We start from the raw sequence: 15,101 nt of genomic DNA, 5'->3' as shown, positions 1-15,101 counted from the left end.
GGTCCCACTGATGTCATTTTCAACTGGAATCCAGCTGCACTATCACAGCCTGACTAAGAGATTGCCCACCGGAAGAGGTGCAGATGGCCGGCGGCTGTCAAAAGGACCCAGAAGCAGTGCTACAGGGCACAGGGACAGGTAAGAATACTTTGTTTATTATTTTCCCGCACCCCCTGCCTTTCTCCCATTTTTCAATTTCACTGGACTTCTCCTTTAAGGATTGGTTATAGCGGTCCTTTTTTAACTGTTCTGTATAACTGTTTAAAAGATCTTTACTGTAATGCGAATAATTTTAGCGTATGCTACCATCCTGGTAAGCTGTGCTGTGCTTTTACTTACTGTATAGTGTCCAATCTAAAGAGGTAGAACTGCAGTGTATAAGCATGAGTGATGGGCATTATAATAGTCTGGGTTACAGATGACACAGGGAGTGGAGCATACTGCTGCAAACTCCCCCGGCTGTATCTCGGAATCACAATGGGTCTCAGGAGTGAAACCTGGTGCGATCAGTTACCAAAAATGACAGTTTAATTTTATTTAATACCAAAACTGTAAACTAAAGATACAATGTTGAGTCTAAGGCTCTATTTTATGATGTTTATATTTTAGTCACATTGTATAAAGAATATTATATAATCATAGATTTGGCTAAATGTATAAGAATCGAAACTGTAAAACTTTTTTTTTAATCAGGTAAAGGTGATAACTTACTGAATCACTTGTTCCTTTCTAGTGTTCAGTGTCTTGTGGAGAGGGAACACAGATCCAAAGCGCAGTTTGTAGGAAGAAAGTGAAGACTGGGGAATATGTTGTGGTGAATTCATCTATATGTTCTGGATCAGTCCTTCACCAGATGACTCGTCCTTGTTTGCTTGCACAATGCACTAGTAATGTCAACACTTTTACATTTACACTTTATCAAGATGTAATGCTGCTTATTAATGCTTAAGTCTTCAGAATTTGTGTTACAAAAATGCTTTTAAATAACTCAAAGAGGTATTCCGAGACTCCAGTGAATCTTACAGTCATATAGTCATACAATGTTTATCCAACAACCAGAACAGTATAAGGTTGTTTTTGTTGTTGTTTTTTCCTAAAACGGGAACCCTAGACCCCGCCTTTTTGACACTGTCAGCATTGTGCTAGTTTAGTGTTGCATCCCCTTTACTGCTTTTCCTCACAAAGAGGTCCTCTTAGTTACTTCTCAAGGAGCTATATGGCCCCATTCAAGTGATAGAGCCAGGGCTGGCTCCAGGTTTTTGCTGGCTCTTAGGCAACAGAGCCTCAGTAAGCCCCTCGCCCATCCACTATGCACCCATCATCAACACACTATGTACAATCACTTGAGACACCACTAACATACAAAAACACACATTATTGACACTAACACTGACTGACTGACACAGACACTGACTGACACATTCAGAAACTGACACTCAGCACTTACCACTTAGTCTTCTCCACACTGTAAGGTTGAGGACCTTTGGGTCATGTGATAAGGTCCTTCACCTTTTTCTCTCTCTGGGCATGTCCTGCTCCTTTCTCCTGTGTTTTCTGGTGTTCAGCCCACTCACCCCGCACTACAGTCAGGTGGCTGAACATTAGAAGACTTGGCCCCTCTCTGGCCCCTAGAGTTGCTATGAGCCCAGGCACCTGCCCAGGTAAGCCGGATGCTGATGATAGAGCCCTTGCTCCACCTTACTCAGCTACTAAACAGTAGCTCCACCATGAAAGAAAAACTCTAAAGCGACCAAAGCACTAAATTGATGGTCCTTGATGCCTTACTGCACTAGTTATAAAATTATAGTAATCCTAGTGATATGCCATCACTTTAGAAGTTGTAAATAACCCTATTTTGTTGTGTACTTTTAATGAATTTTTCTTTTTTCTTTTTCTTTTTTTTTTTACTTTTTTTTTTTTTTTGGGGGGGGGAGACCTATTTTGAATACATCCTGTTTTTCACAATTTGGCTATGTTAATACAACGTCAAAAATATTAAAAAAGCGGCGAATTTTCATATTTTAAAAAACGTCCATTGTTGCCGCGATTTAACTGACGGCAATGCATTGAAGTCAATGAGAAGACGGACGTCCAATGCACACAGTGTATTGAATAACAGACGTTTTTGCCGCGGCCGTCAAAATAATGAACATGATCATTATTTTCGGATGTCTTTTGCAAACAGTAGACATTTTTTATTGGTAGTTCACACACAGTTTTTCTTTTGTCACCGTTCTGTCTCCGTTTTTACTATTAAATTCAAGGGACTTTTCAATTAAGCTGCATCCAAAGAGCAATTAGTAACCCCAAATAATGTGCAAACACCAGTCATTGCACTAAGGGGAGGTCAGACAGCAAAATAACGTCCGTTATTTTAGCCTCAAAATAACGGATGTCATTTTAAACGGAGCTCAAAAGACGTTGTGTGAACATAGCCTTACTCTGCTTTTATAGTATAATTACTTATTATTTGTATTGTTTATATAGCTTTATTTCCTATTTATATAGCTTAATTTCCTACATAAAACAGTTTTTTTTATTTTATTTTAAGGATCAAGACTTGGTCAGAAGGTAAACCCTCAGATTACAGGTCTGAGAAAAATATATATCCAGACAAGAAAGCAGAAGAAGTTGCAGTTTGTCATTGGTGGATATGCTTACCTTCTTCCGAAGACCTCTCTTGTGCTTAAGTGCCCTGTGCGTCGATTCCGTAAACCACAGATTATATGGGAGAAGGACGGGAAACACCTGATAAGCTCAGAGCACGTTACTGTTGCACCACATGGATATATCAAAATTCATCACCTTAGATCCGCAGACACTGGAGTGTACACATGCTTGGCTGGGCCTAGCCAAGAACATTTTGTCATCAAGCTCATTGGAGAAAACAATAAAATCATTTCTCAGGATGCTAGAGTAAGAGATGAAGAAACTATTAAGAAAATAAAGAAAAATGAGGCTTTTAATCGTCCAGAAAAACAGCAAACTGCTAATTTGTTTAACAGAAGCAAAACTGAAAAACAAATTCAAGTCTCCGATGCAAGTAGTCGCTATGATAATGTAATCGCAAGACTACTGGCCTTAAAACCTTGGTCAGAATATTATGTGGATCCAGCTGATCCTCAAGAATCCTTTGAAAGGAATGTCTCCTCCGAGGAAGATCACCTTGTGGAACACTCTTTAGCAAACACCCTTGTCATTGACACTAAGCGCATAGATGATATTGTACGACCTTTGTCTCAGCAACCTATCGAACTACATGACAACAACAGCAGACATGTGTTAAACCAGCTGGCCCATGAGTTGGCAAGAAATTATATAGAGAACCATGAAGCACCTGTCTTCAAGGCAGAGCATAAACAGGTTAGTTCTGGAAGAACAGAACATGCGTTTTACAAACCCGTTTCTGGTTTCTCCAGTTCCTGGAGATCATCATCAGTGGAGTCTGAAGTATTTGAACCTCATGAAAACCTGCCAGGCCATTCTTTCAGGAAACCAGTAATTCTTAGAAAAATATCTGCAGCTCAGCATTTTTCTGCTTCTGAAGTTGTAACTCATATTGGACAGACAGTGGCACTGGCTAGTGGTACTCTAAGTGTGCTTCTGCATTGTGAAGCTGGTGGAAACCCTAAACCAGTTATTAGCTGGGCTAGGAATGGACAAGAAGTGAAATATAGTAACAGGTAAGAAAAATGAGCGCATATTGCTAGGAGATGACCATATAACACATTTATAGTACATTTAGTACATTTAAAGGGGAACGTTATATATGTTATATATGCAGCAATATATATGAAAAAAAAAATTAAGGCCCAAAGTAGCCCTTTAAAATCAAGGCACGCTGACATCACTTCCTAACCCCAACCCCAAGAGACAATGATATGGCATCGATCCTGCAGGTGCACATGCCGGACTGAGTGTCAATCATGATGACACCTGGGAGCAGATGCCACTAGTTCACCCCAAAAGTTCTTTTGTATGTTAAACACTTGGGTGGCAGATAACACTGGCTAGAGCTGTGTCTGTCTCTCTCTCTGCCTCAGTCTCACTCTACAGCTCCCCTCTCATCCTCCCCCTCCCCTCTATAAACCCTATAGGCAGCATGTAACCTGACAATAAATGAGCTCTCAAGATTAACTTTTTGTTTTTCAGAGTAAAGAGGAGTGGGGGGAAGGAGTCTAATAAGTGACGAAAGAGTCATTTTCCCTGTTTATTGCTATTACCACATGAATGTATATGGGACATTGAATTGTTAAAAGCAAACATTCAGATTGTGCCTTTCAGTTTGGGATTAGATGTAATTTAACTTGCAGGGATCATATGATATATGACTTTATTTGAAAACTGAACTGTACCGATCCAATGTCTTAAGTCACTACAGCTAATGGGTCATCCAAGAGTATGCAGAAAATTGCAAAAACAGCCTCACCCCCATCCTCAGTCTGTGTGTGGTATTGCACTTTAGATCAATTCAGTTCAATGGAACTTAGTCGTAAAACAATACCCAAACTGAGGATGAGAGAGGTGCAGTTTCTAATAGAAAGCAGCCATGTTTGCATAACCCCTTTAAAGACAACAAAACACAACAAAATGTAAATATATAATGTATTGTGCATATCAGAAAATCATACAATATCATGTTTGTAGTGAGACTTTCATACTCTGTAGTTATTTGTGTCAGCTAATATGCTTCGTTTCACACCAACCAAAATAATTGTCATTAAACACAATTTTCATCTCTTACCTTAGGATCCTTCTTAAGTCAGACGATTCCTTGGAGATATTGGAACCAGTCGAAGCTGATGTTGGCTTCTACACCTGCAATGCTACCAACTCTCTAGGTTCTGCTTCAGTGTCAATTGCCATTACGCTTGCAGGTAGGTTCAGAAACAGCTTTCTAATGATCCCAAAAGAATTGGGCCAATATGGCTGTGATAGGCACTGCAAAATCTATAGTAATCACACATTCTGTTCTGTAATTGAAAGAAATCAAAGCTTGTGGACTGTTTTCATTAGCAAATAACTGATGTAATATTGGAAAAGATGTTTATCATAATATACATAATTCAATCTACGTAATCGAATCGACTGTAGAATAAAAATGATAGGAAACAGATGATCAGTTCAAATAAAAAGAAAATATTACGAATAGAATTATAATAGTCTGGTAAAAGAATGATCAGTGGGAGGCACACATTATTAAAGAAGAAAGGCTTAGGAATCTTTGAGCAATAGTGCAGTGACCTGCTTCTGGCAGCTACTAATTCTTTTATTAATAATACTCATTCATTCTGGCTTAAATTAAAGCAGATTTCTGGCACACATATCTCCCTCTACAATTCTTGTGTTTGAGATCTTTTTTGCACTTTGCTAAACAAATGGTGTAGCTTACTTGTAGTTAAAGATATGCCTCATTCCGGCAATTTGTGGAAAAAAAGAATTGGTTAAGAGTAAGCCAAACTAAGAGGTGCCACAACATTAGACAAAAATATCTAGATACACCTCATGCTTCCTTTAGACCGAAGCAAATCAGTGTTTTACACGGTTCAACCAAAAGGCCACAAGAGCAACTCTAGGATTGTTTCTGTGCCCTATCACCATTCTCTGGCACACAACCACTGTTTGTTTACACGGGGGGACGTGAAACAGAATGACAATGATTTTTAGGGCTGTGCCATCCCAGTGGTCAGGCGACAGAAGAGCGCTTGCTAATCTTGTGTAATAGGCCATTCACAGCAAAGCGTGCAGAATTGTACCAGATTAACAACAAAAGATATTGATGATGCCACAGGGGTCTATGGCATCGTTGGGTCGATCTTAGACAGACTTTACCAATGTGATCTTTTCCTATGTATCTTTGACATAGAGTACCTGAACATCATTCAGGTTGCCTATACCCTTTTAAGTTGAGGAAAATGTAATAATTGGTGATATAAGATATGTGTCCATAGACTTTAATGTAGTGCATTATTACATTAAAAGTGTTTTATACCTTTTTTTACCACAGTTTTTTTCTTTTTTGTGAATGTAGATTAACCCTTTAAGGACATGGCCCATTTTCGTTTTTACGTTTTCGGTTTTTCCTCCTTGTGTTTAAAAGGTCATAGCACTTGCATTTTTCCACCTAGAAACCCCCATGACCCCTTATTTTTTGCGTCACTAATTGTACTTTGCAATTACAGGCTGAATTTTTGCATAAAGTACACTGCGAAACCAGAAAAAAATTCGAAGTGTGGTGAAATTGAAAAAAAAAACGCATTTCTTTTATTTGGGGGAAATGTGTTTTTACGCCATTCACCCTGGGGTAAAACTGACTTGTTATGCATGTTCCTCAAGTCGTTACGATTAAAACGATATATAACATGTATAACTTATATTGTATCTGATGGCCTGTAAAAAATTCAAACCGTTGTTAACCAATATACGTTCCTTAAAATCGCTCCATTCCCAGGCTTATAGCACTTTTATCCTTTGGTCTATGGGGCTGTGCGAGGTGTCATTTTTTGCGCCATGATGTGATCTTTCTATCGGTACCTTGATTGCCCATATACGTCTTTTTGATCGCTTTTTATTACATTTTTTCTGGATTTGATGCGACCAAAAATGCGCAATTTTGCACTTTGGGATTTTTTTGCGCTGACGCCGTTTACCGTACGAGATCAGGAATGTGATTAATTAATAGTTCGGGCGATTACGCACGCGGCGATAGCAAACATGTTTATTTATTTATTTATTTGTTTACTTTTATTTAAAACCTGGGAAAAGGGGGGTGATTCAGACTTTTATTAGGGGAGGGGGCTTTTTACTATTAACAACACTTTTTTTTTTTTTTTTACACATATACAAGAAGCCCCCCTGGGGGACTTCTAGTATATACACTGTGATCTCTCATTGAGATCTCTGCAGCATAGATATGCTGCAGAGATCCATGAGATCGGCACTCGTTTGCTTTCGGCTGCTGCAGCCGGAAGTAAACGAGTGCCGAGCCGAGGACGCCGCCATCTTGGACGCGTCCCCGGCCGGCATCAGTAACGGAGATCGCTCCTCCGGGACAAGGTCCCGGAGGAGCGATCTCCCCCACTAGACACCAGGGAAACGTTGCCTCCGGTAATCGGAGGCAGCTGTCAACTTTGACAGCTGCCTCCGATTAGCTAATTAGCGGGCACGGCGATCAGACCGTGCCCGCTAATAGCGGCGGTCCCGTGCTACACGCGGCACCCGGGATCGCGGCACTTCAAAGCGGGGCCGCCGCGCGGCCCCGCTTTGAAGTGCAAGTGAGGACATAGGACGTACCGGTACGTCCTATGTCCTTAAGAGGTTAAAGTGTCACTGTCGTTATAAGACTCAAAATCTAAATCAACAGTAGATGTGAAATAACGTTTGCAATATACATTCATTATTTTATTTTTTTTTCTCATGCTGTAAAACAAATCTGAATTTGGCAGAAATCCGGCCAGTACAGACAGTCACGTCTCAATGCGTCTGTCAGTCACATGACTGCCTTCTCTCTGTGAGCCAGAACCCAGGAAGTGCTGATATTTCCATGATAACTAAAAAAAAATAATGAATGTATATTTCAAACATTAGTTCACTTCTACTGTTGATTTAGATTTTGAAAGTTATGATGACAGTGACACTTTAACCCTTTAAGGACATGGCCCATTTTCGTTTTTACGTTTTCGGTTTTTCCTCCTTGTGTTTAAAAGGTCATAGCACTTGCATTTTTCCACCTAGAAACCCACATGACCCCTTATTTCTTGCGTCACTAATTGTACTTTGCAATTACAGGCTGAATTTTTGCATAAAGTACACTGCGAAACCAGAAAAAAATTCAAAGTGTGGTGAAATTGAAAAAAAAAACGCATTTCTTTTATTTGGGGGAAATGTGTTTTTACGCCATTCGCCCTGGGGTAAAACTGACTTGTTATGCATGTTCCTCAAGTCGTTACGATTAAAACGATATGTAACATGTATAACTTATATTGTATCTGATGGCCTGTAAAAAATTCAAACCGTTGTTAACCAATATACGTTCCTTAAAATCGCTCCATTCCCAGGCTTATAGCGCTTTTATCCTTTGGTCTATGGGGCTGTGCGAGGTGTCATTTTTTGCGCCATGATGTGATCTTTCTATCGGTACCTTGATTGCGCATATACGACTTTTTGATCGCTTTTTATTACATTTTTTCTGGATTTGATGCGACCAAAAATGCGCAATTTTGCACTTTGGGATTTTTTTGAGCTGACGCCGTTTACCGTACGAGATCAGGAATGTGATTAATTAATAGTTCGGGCGATTACGCACGCGGCGATACCAAACATGTTTATTTATTTATTTATTTGTTTACTTTTATTTAAAACCTGGGAAAAGGGGGGTGATTCAGACTTTTATTAGGGGAGGGGGATTTTTACTATTAACAACACGTTTTTTTTTTTTTTTTACACATATACTAGAAGCCCCCCTGGGGGACTTCTAGTATATACACTTGGATCTCTCATTGAGATCTCTGCAGCATAGATATGCTGCAGAGATCCATGAGATCGGCACTCGTTTGCTTTCCGCTGCTGCAGCCGGAAACAAACGAGTGCCGAGCCGAGGACGGCGCCATCTTGGACGCGTCCCCGGCCGGCATCAGTAACGGAGATCGCTCCTCCGGGACAAGGTCCCGGAGGAGCGATCTCCCCCACTAGACACCAGGGAAACGTTGCCTCCGGTAATCGGAGGCAGCTGTCAACTTTGACAGCTGCCTCCGATTAGCTAATTAGCGGGCACGGCGATCGGACCGTGCCCGCTAATAGCAGCGGTCCCGGGCTACTCGCGGCACCCGGGATCGCGGCACTTCAAAGCGGGGCCGCCGCGCGGCCCCGCTTTGAAGTGCTAATGAGGACATAGGACGTACCGGTACGTCCTATGTCCTTAAGAGGTTAAAGGACAACTCTGGCGGGTCCAGCGATGTCTCTGACTTCCGGGTCCTGGGGATGGAAAAAGGCTGCCAGTGCGCTTGCCATTGGCTGGAGCGCATCACATGGCTTCCAGCAACCTCAGCCAATCAGGGCTGAGCAAGCTGGAAGCCATGTGATGCGCTCCAGCCAATGAAAAGGCTGCTGGTGCGCATGTGCACCAGCAGCCTTTTCCGTCCCATTCACTCTCTATGAAGACGCCGAGGAGGAAGAAGACCCGGACCGCCCCCCGGCTCTGACGTCGTTGTCACCAGATGCCGCCCGGGAGAAGAGGACCATGACAATCTTAATAGGTAATGTATACATTCTTTAACTTCCGGGCGGGGGGGGTCGGGGGTCCGAAAGTGGGGGAAGGGGGCCAGACCGGGTATTCAACCACATTACAAAGTTAACTTTGTAATGTGTGTTAAATAAGCTAAAAAAAAAATTTCGTCGGAGTTGTCCTTTAACCCCTTAACGACAAAGGGCGTATAGGTATGCCCTATTGCCGGTAAGGGTGTTCAGAGCGGGGGCGCACGGCGACCCTGCTCTGAACCGCGGTGGTCCCGGGTGCCGCTTGTAGCCCGGGACCGTAGGTATTAGCGGGCACTGTCCGATCGCCGTGCCCGCTAATACAGTAATCAGATGCAGCTGTCAAACATGACAGCTGCATCCGATTACCGGATCCAGCGTCTCCCTGGTGTCTAGTGGCGGAGATCGCTCCTCCGGGATAACATCCCGGAGGAGCGATCTCCGTTTCTGAAGCCGGCCGGGGACCGCTCCAAGATGGCGCCGTCCCCGGCTCGGCACTCGTTTACTTCCGGCTGCAGCAGTGCCGATCTCATGGATCTCTGCAGCATATCTATGCTGCAGAGATCTCAATGAGAGATCAAAGTGTATATACTAGAAGTCCCCTAGGGGGGCTTCTAGTATATGTGTAAAAAAAAATATATATAGTGTTGTCAATAAAAAGCCCCCTCCCCTAATAAAAGTGTGAATCACCCCCCTTTTCCCAGGTTATAAATAACAGTAAGCAAATAAATAAATAAACAAACATGTTAGCTATCGCCGCGTGCGTAATCGCCCGAACTATTAATTAATCACATTCCTGATCTCGTACGGTGAACGGCGTAAGCGCAAAAAAATCCCAAAGTGCAAAATTGTACATTTTTGGTCGCATCAAATCCAGAAAAATTGTAATAAAAAGCGATCAAAAAGTTGTATATGCGCAATCAAGGTACCAATAGAAAGAACACATCATGGCGCAAAGAATTACACCTGACACAGCCCCATAGACCAAAGGATAAAAGAGCTATAAGCCTGGGAATGGAGCGGTTTTAAGTGACGTATATTTGTTGACAATGGTTTGAATTTTTTACAGGCCATCCGATACAATATAAGTTATACGTGTTATATATCGTTTTAATCGTAATGACTTGAGGAACGTGCATTACAAGTCAATTTTACCCCAGGGCGAATGGCGTAAAAACACATTTCCCCCAAATAAACAAAATGCGTTTTATTTTTTCAATTTCACCACACTTTGAATTTTTTTCTGGTTTCGCAGTGTACTTTATGCACAAATTCAGCCTGTCATTGCAAAGTACAATTAGTGACGCAAAAAATAAGGGCTCATGTGGGTTTCTAGGTGGAAAAATGCAAGTGCTATGGCCTTTGATGCACAAGGAGGAAAAAATGAAAACGCAAAAATCGAAATTGGCTCTGTCCTTAAGGGGTTAAGGCTAGATTCACACACAGTAAAATAATATAACAATACAGACGTTATTTTATTTTATTTTTTTAAGTGTCCTCATTTTCAATGTAATAATGTGCTTCAAGGAGTCATTGGGAAATTGGCAAGTAATACAACCATCCAAATAATGAACATGCTCAGACTGTACCAAAATGGTATTTTTTTTTACTTCCCCCATTGTGTACAAACCACAGTGTTAGACAGTTCACATAGAAATCTTTAGAAAACTGTAAAAACAATGGAGGAGATTTATCAAGCAGTCTATGGCTATGTTTATATACCATCACCATTTTTGGCCATTTTATAACTGTCTTTTTGTCTGTCATTATGAAATAATGGCTGTTTTCCGGAATCCAACAAGACTGCCTCAAATGGCCAAGAAAAGAGGGTAAAATTCTATTTTTCTGCATAGCAAAAAAAAAGAGGGTATGTGAACATACCCTTACAGTAAAAAAGTCCTTTGTTGCTAGCTGACCTCTAATTAGTTGCTATAAGCAACAAAGGACAATCTAACTATAAGACTGCTTGATAAAGTTCCCCCAATTTGTATGACACTGTGGGCCTATTCTTGCATTTTACTTAAAGGCAATTTGTTTTTTAAGATTAATTAACACACATTACAAAGTTATACAACTTTGTAATGTGTGTCAATAAGCTATCTGGCCCCATTCCCCCCCCTTTCCTACCACCGACCCCTCCCCTGGAAGAGAAAGAAAGTATACATACTAAATGACTGTCGACCCCGTACGCTTCTCCTGGGCGCCATCTTGGGTCGATGTCATCAGTCAGAGTCTTGGTCTTCTTCCTCTTTGCCGTCTTCCACAAAAGTGAACGGGAGAGGAAAAGGCTGTTGGTGCACTTGCGCACCAGCAGCCTTTCCATTGGCTGGAGGACATCAAATGGCTTCCAGCTTGCTGAGCCCTAATTGGCTGAGCAAGCTGGAAGCCATGTGATGCGCTCCAGCCAATGTAAAGGCGTCTGCGCACCAGCAGTTTTTTCTCTCCCATTCTCTTCTCCGCAACTCGGAAGTGAGAACGGAGGACGAAAATGACGGGAACAGGGCCGGTGGGAGATTTAAGCACTGATCATCACCGGAGGGATTATAAGTATATATGCTGTCTGTGTCTGTATTTTTTATTTTTTTTGGAGGGGGGGGGGGCGCCATAGTACTCTTTTAAGGTTTTACTAGATAGAAGGTGACCTTAAATACTCACCTTTCCATCTTGTGGAATTTGGAAACCTCCAGTGACTAGTGTATATACTATATAATCTCTCCTCTTTAGTTACCTGACAGACCACATAGGTTTGTTTTCCTTACTCTGCAATGAAATGTTTAAAGTCATTAGTATACGACTTTCCAGTAAAACTTGCTACCTGCTCCGTATCTGGCTACATTGTTAACATGCTTGTTAACGGATAATGTTTCCCTTTCCTTCTTGACTGGCAGGCCTTTGCCTACTAGTTCAATGTCAACAGATCTGCTCTGCGGTGTTGTGTATTTTAGGACCACAACGATTTTTCCAATTAAAGTGGCGTATAGTTACATTTTCCTAAGTCTGAGGTGACTAACACACGCTTGATTGCTAAACGTTATAGCCTTTCCCCGCAGTGAAAACATAAACACTTTACCCATATCCATTAGTATGCTTAAGCTAAGGCTTGCCCTTGGAAGGAAAAATCTAAACATCTGTTTAAAATATTTTATTTTCAGTAGTATTTACTTGTAGAAAATGTGTGGGACTTGGCTAGGATACATTGCTTTTCTTTTTATGAATGATAGGTACTGCTATTTTACACATGTTAAATCAAAGTTGCTAGCTTCCAGGAGGTGCAATCCAGTGCATTGTAAAAGGGAATGGGAACCATGTGTCAATCACCAAACTAATACTACTTAATCAAGAGAAGAGCAGAGTGGACAACTAGGGTACATGTGTGATCAATAATGCCATCAAGCAGTGTGTCAAGTTCACTAAACATTAAATAATTGAATGGCACAAACCTCCAATACTGGATAGGCTCAGATTTCTGTAGGTTTGTGGAAAAGAAAATCACATCATGATAACTTTGTTTTCATATTTTGCTTTAAATAGTTTGTAGTAGCTGTTTAACGTTAGGGCCATAAAGCATCCTGAGCATGAAAGAACTCTCATGTTACTTGTATGTATTAGACATTAATAACGTGTGTCAGAAGTTATTGAATGGCCGACCTTCCTTCCATGACCTCTAAAGGTTTTGCAAGTATTTAGGCTTTGCTTGCTCTCCTGCGGTCTCTTCCATCCATTCTTGATTGTCCCAGATGGTTTATAGCATGCTTTGTATAGGCGGACTGCTGCAGAACAGCAGGTTTCCTCTTGGCGCCTGCTCTTTTAACCTGTGCTGTATCAGGTGACTATGATGTATTGTTTTCTTTCTCCAGGGAAACCATTAATAAAGACCTCCAGGACTGTGCTTATCAATTTGGATGTGCCTTCCATAGCTGTCGATGTGGGTAGTGTAGTGAAAACCATTCATGCAACAAATGTTACCATCCATTGTCAAGTAGCAGGTAAGTCGGAGGTGGCGCAGATGTCATAAAGGCCATTAGTGATAAGTTTTGTGTGGTTGGATACAATACAATAACAACATAATATGAGAAATATAATAGCATTATAGATATTTGCATTAGAGGCTGATCTGTACATGTCAAGACATACATTAGAGCTCAGTCGAGCGTTAAGGAGCATCTACCAATGGTCAACTAAAGAAAATTGGCAATTTTTCTCCTGTGGATGGGGAATCTGTTTTTTTAGTCTGATATAATGTATATAGCACCAAGGATCAGAGAGTAGCTGCTCACTGGCACCTGCAAACAGAGTTCAGCATCAATTGTGACACTTTGTAGAACAGCTTTTAGCTGACCATAATAGCTGATGTCTATCTAAATGTTTTCGAACATGTTGGAAAGTCATTTTGACAGACAGTCATTTAAAACAGATGGTATCAATGCTAAAGAATCATTCTTCTTTGTTGGAAGAGGACATCTGAAATATGTATACTGCTTTTCAAAGCAGATACGATCAGAAACAACAGCATAAAAGTACAAAGTATATATTTCTACAGATCATTCCAATAATCAAAAGAAATAAAATATGCTTTCAATCTGATAAAAAAAAATCGACTGCATATGCTCAGCTCTATTCTTGTTTTGTTAAAGTAATAACATTAATATAATCTTTTTCCTTATCTGACATCTACTTGAAGCTAGTACATCATTTGCCAGCAAAGCCTTTCTACTGACTATAGAAAGCCAAATGATATAACATGAGAACAGTTAGCTCAAGTCCATTAATAGAGACTACTTCACTTCTGTTTGGTTGACGTTGATTTGCAGGTCCATGTGAATAAAACCTATTGTTTTTGTACATAAATCATAGATTCTTATATTGATTCATGTGACCATTTTACAACGGATAGGAGAATTTGTGCTTTACTAAAAACGATAAGATTCATTTTCTGCCATGAAACCTGACCCATTAAAAGTTCAGTATTTTCATATGTCATTTTGATGGATGAAAGCGCCTTTTAATTGAGAGGTCACAGGAGAATGCTTTAATTGGTTTAAGCTGAATAGAGGATGGCAAGCAACTATGGAAAATATAGACTAGCCTGACAGATCGTGGTATATGGATCCCCATATCTATTATGTCTTCTCAGTGGATCAACACATAAAGCCCCTTCATACAAATTGAACATAGCTGTTCATGTGAATGGTTAGGGTGTACCCAACTAATGCATGTATAACGCACCATTGCATGCTTATGGCTTGCAGCCATTTGGGTAGTGGTGGAATGGGAAATTCCCAGCATGAATTTGTAGAGCTTATATCTGTAGAAACCACACATATCAAAATGGACCTGACTCCAGGATATTGAATCAATGCCATAAAAAATTCTGGCTCTTCTGGGAAAGAGGTTTCCAGGTGTGATGTAAAGGAGTAATGCCTCGTTCACACTACAGAATTGGCAACAAGATTCCGAGCCCTCCCGTTCAAAGATTTCTTAGTTTAAACAAGGCCTTACAAATAAAATGGCCAAAAAATATGTGAAGAAGTTAGATCGTAACAAAAAAATTTTTTAGAACATTTGTATACTATTTTGATTTAAAAAGTAAATTTTTATAAATATACAAACAACTGAAATATAATGTTTATTATACCCCTTCAATATGTGTTATATTCTTGAAGTTAAGTATGGGTAAAATCACCATAGATTTGTGTGGGGAGCCTCCAGCTTTCCAATATTAGGAATATTAGTAATATTGTTCTTCCGTTTCTGAAGACTGTTTATAAACAAATCTCACTCCACTCAGCATGAGCAGGACTGCGTGGGTAAATAAGTCTGTCTGGGCCGCCTAGACATGATGCTTCCCA

The 15,101-nt window shown here is 40.6% G+C and overlaps 1 protein-coding gene across 3 annotated transcripts in view; it reads left to right on the top strand.

The window, feature by feature from the left end:
• The window catches only part of ADAMTSL1 (ADAMTS like 1), a 526,103-nt gene that overhangs the window by 465,461 nt on the left and 45,541 nt on the right, over positions 1 to 15,101 (top strand). For all 3 annotated transcript variants that reach the window (XM_069962058.1, XM_069962057.1, XM_069962059.1), the window contains exons 18-21: positions 734 to 887; positions 2,552 to 3,683; positions 4,750 to 4,877; positions 13,110 to 13,238. In XM_069962058.1, coding sequence (XP_069818159.1) covers positions 734 to 887; positions 2,552 to 3,683; positions 4,750 to 4,877; positions 13,110 to 13,238 — 1,543 coding nt within the window. The remainder of the gene's footprint in view (positions 1 to 733; positions 888 to 2,551; positions 3,684 to 4,749; positions 4,878 to 13,109; positions 13,239 to 15,101) is intronic.

The sequence above is a fragment of the Dendropsophus ebraccatus genome, chromosome 3, assembly GCF_027789765.1.
Source record: "Dendropsophus ebraccatus isolate aDenEbr1 chromosome 3, aDenEbr1.pat, whole genome shotgun sequence".
NCBI lineage: Eukaryota > Metazoa > Chordata > Amphibia > Anura > Hylidae > Dendropsophus > Dendropsophus ebraccatus.
The sequence above is the reverse complement of the archived record's forward strand: the minus strand, read 5'-3'. Positions and strand labels throughout refer to the sequence as shown.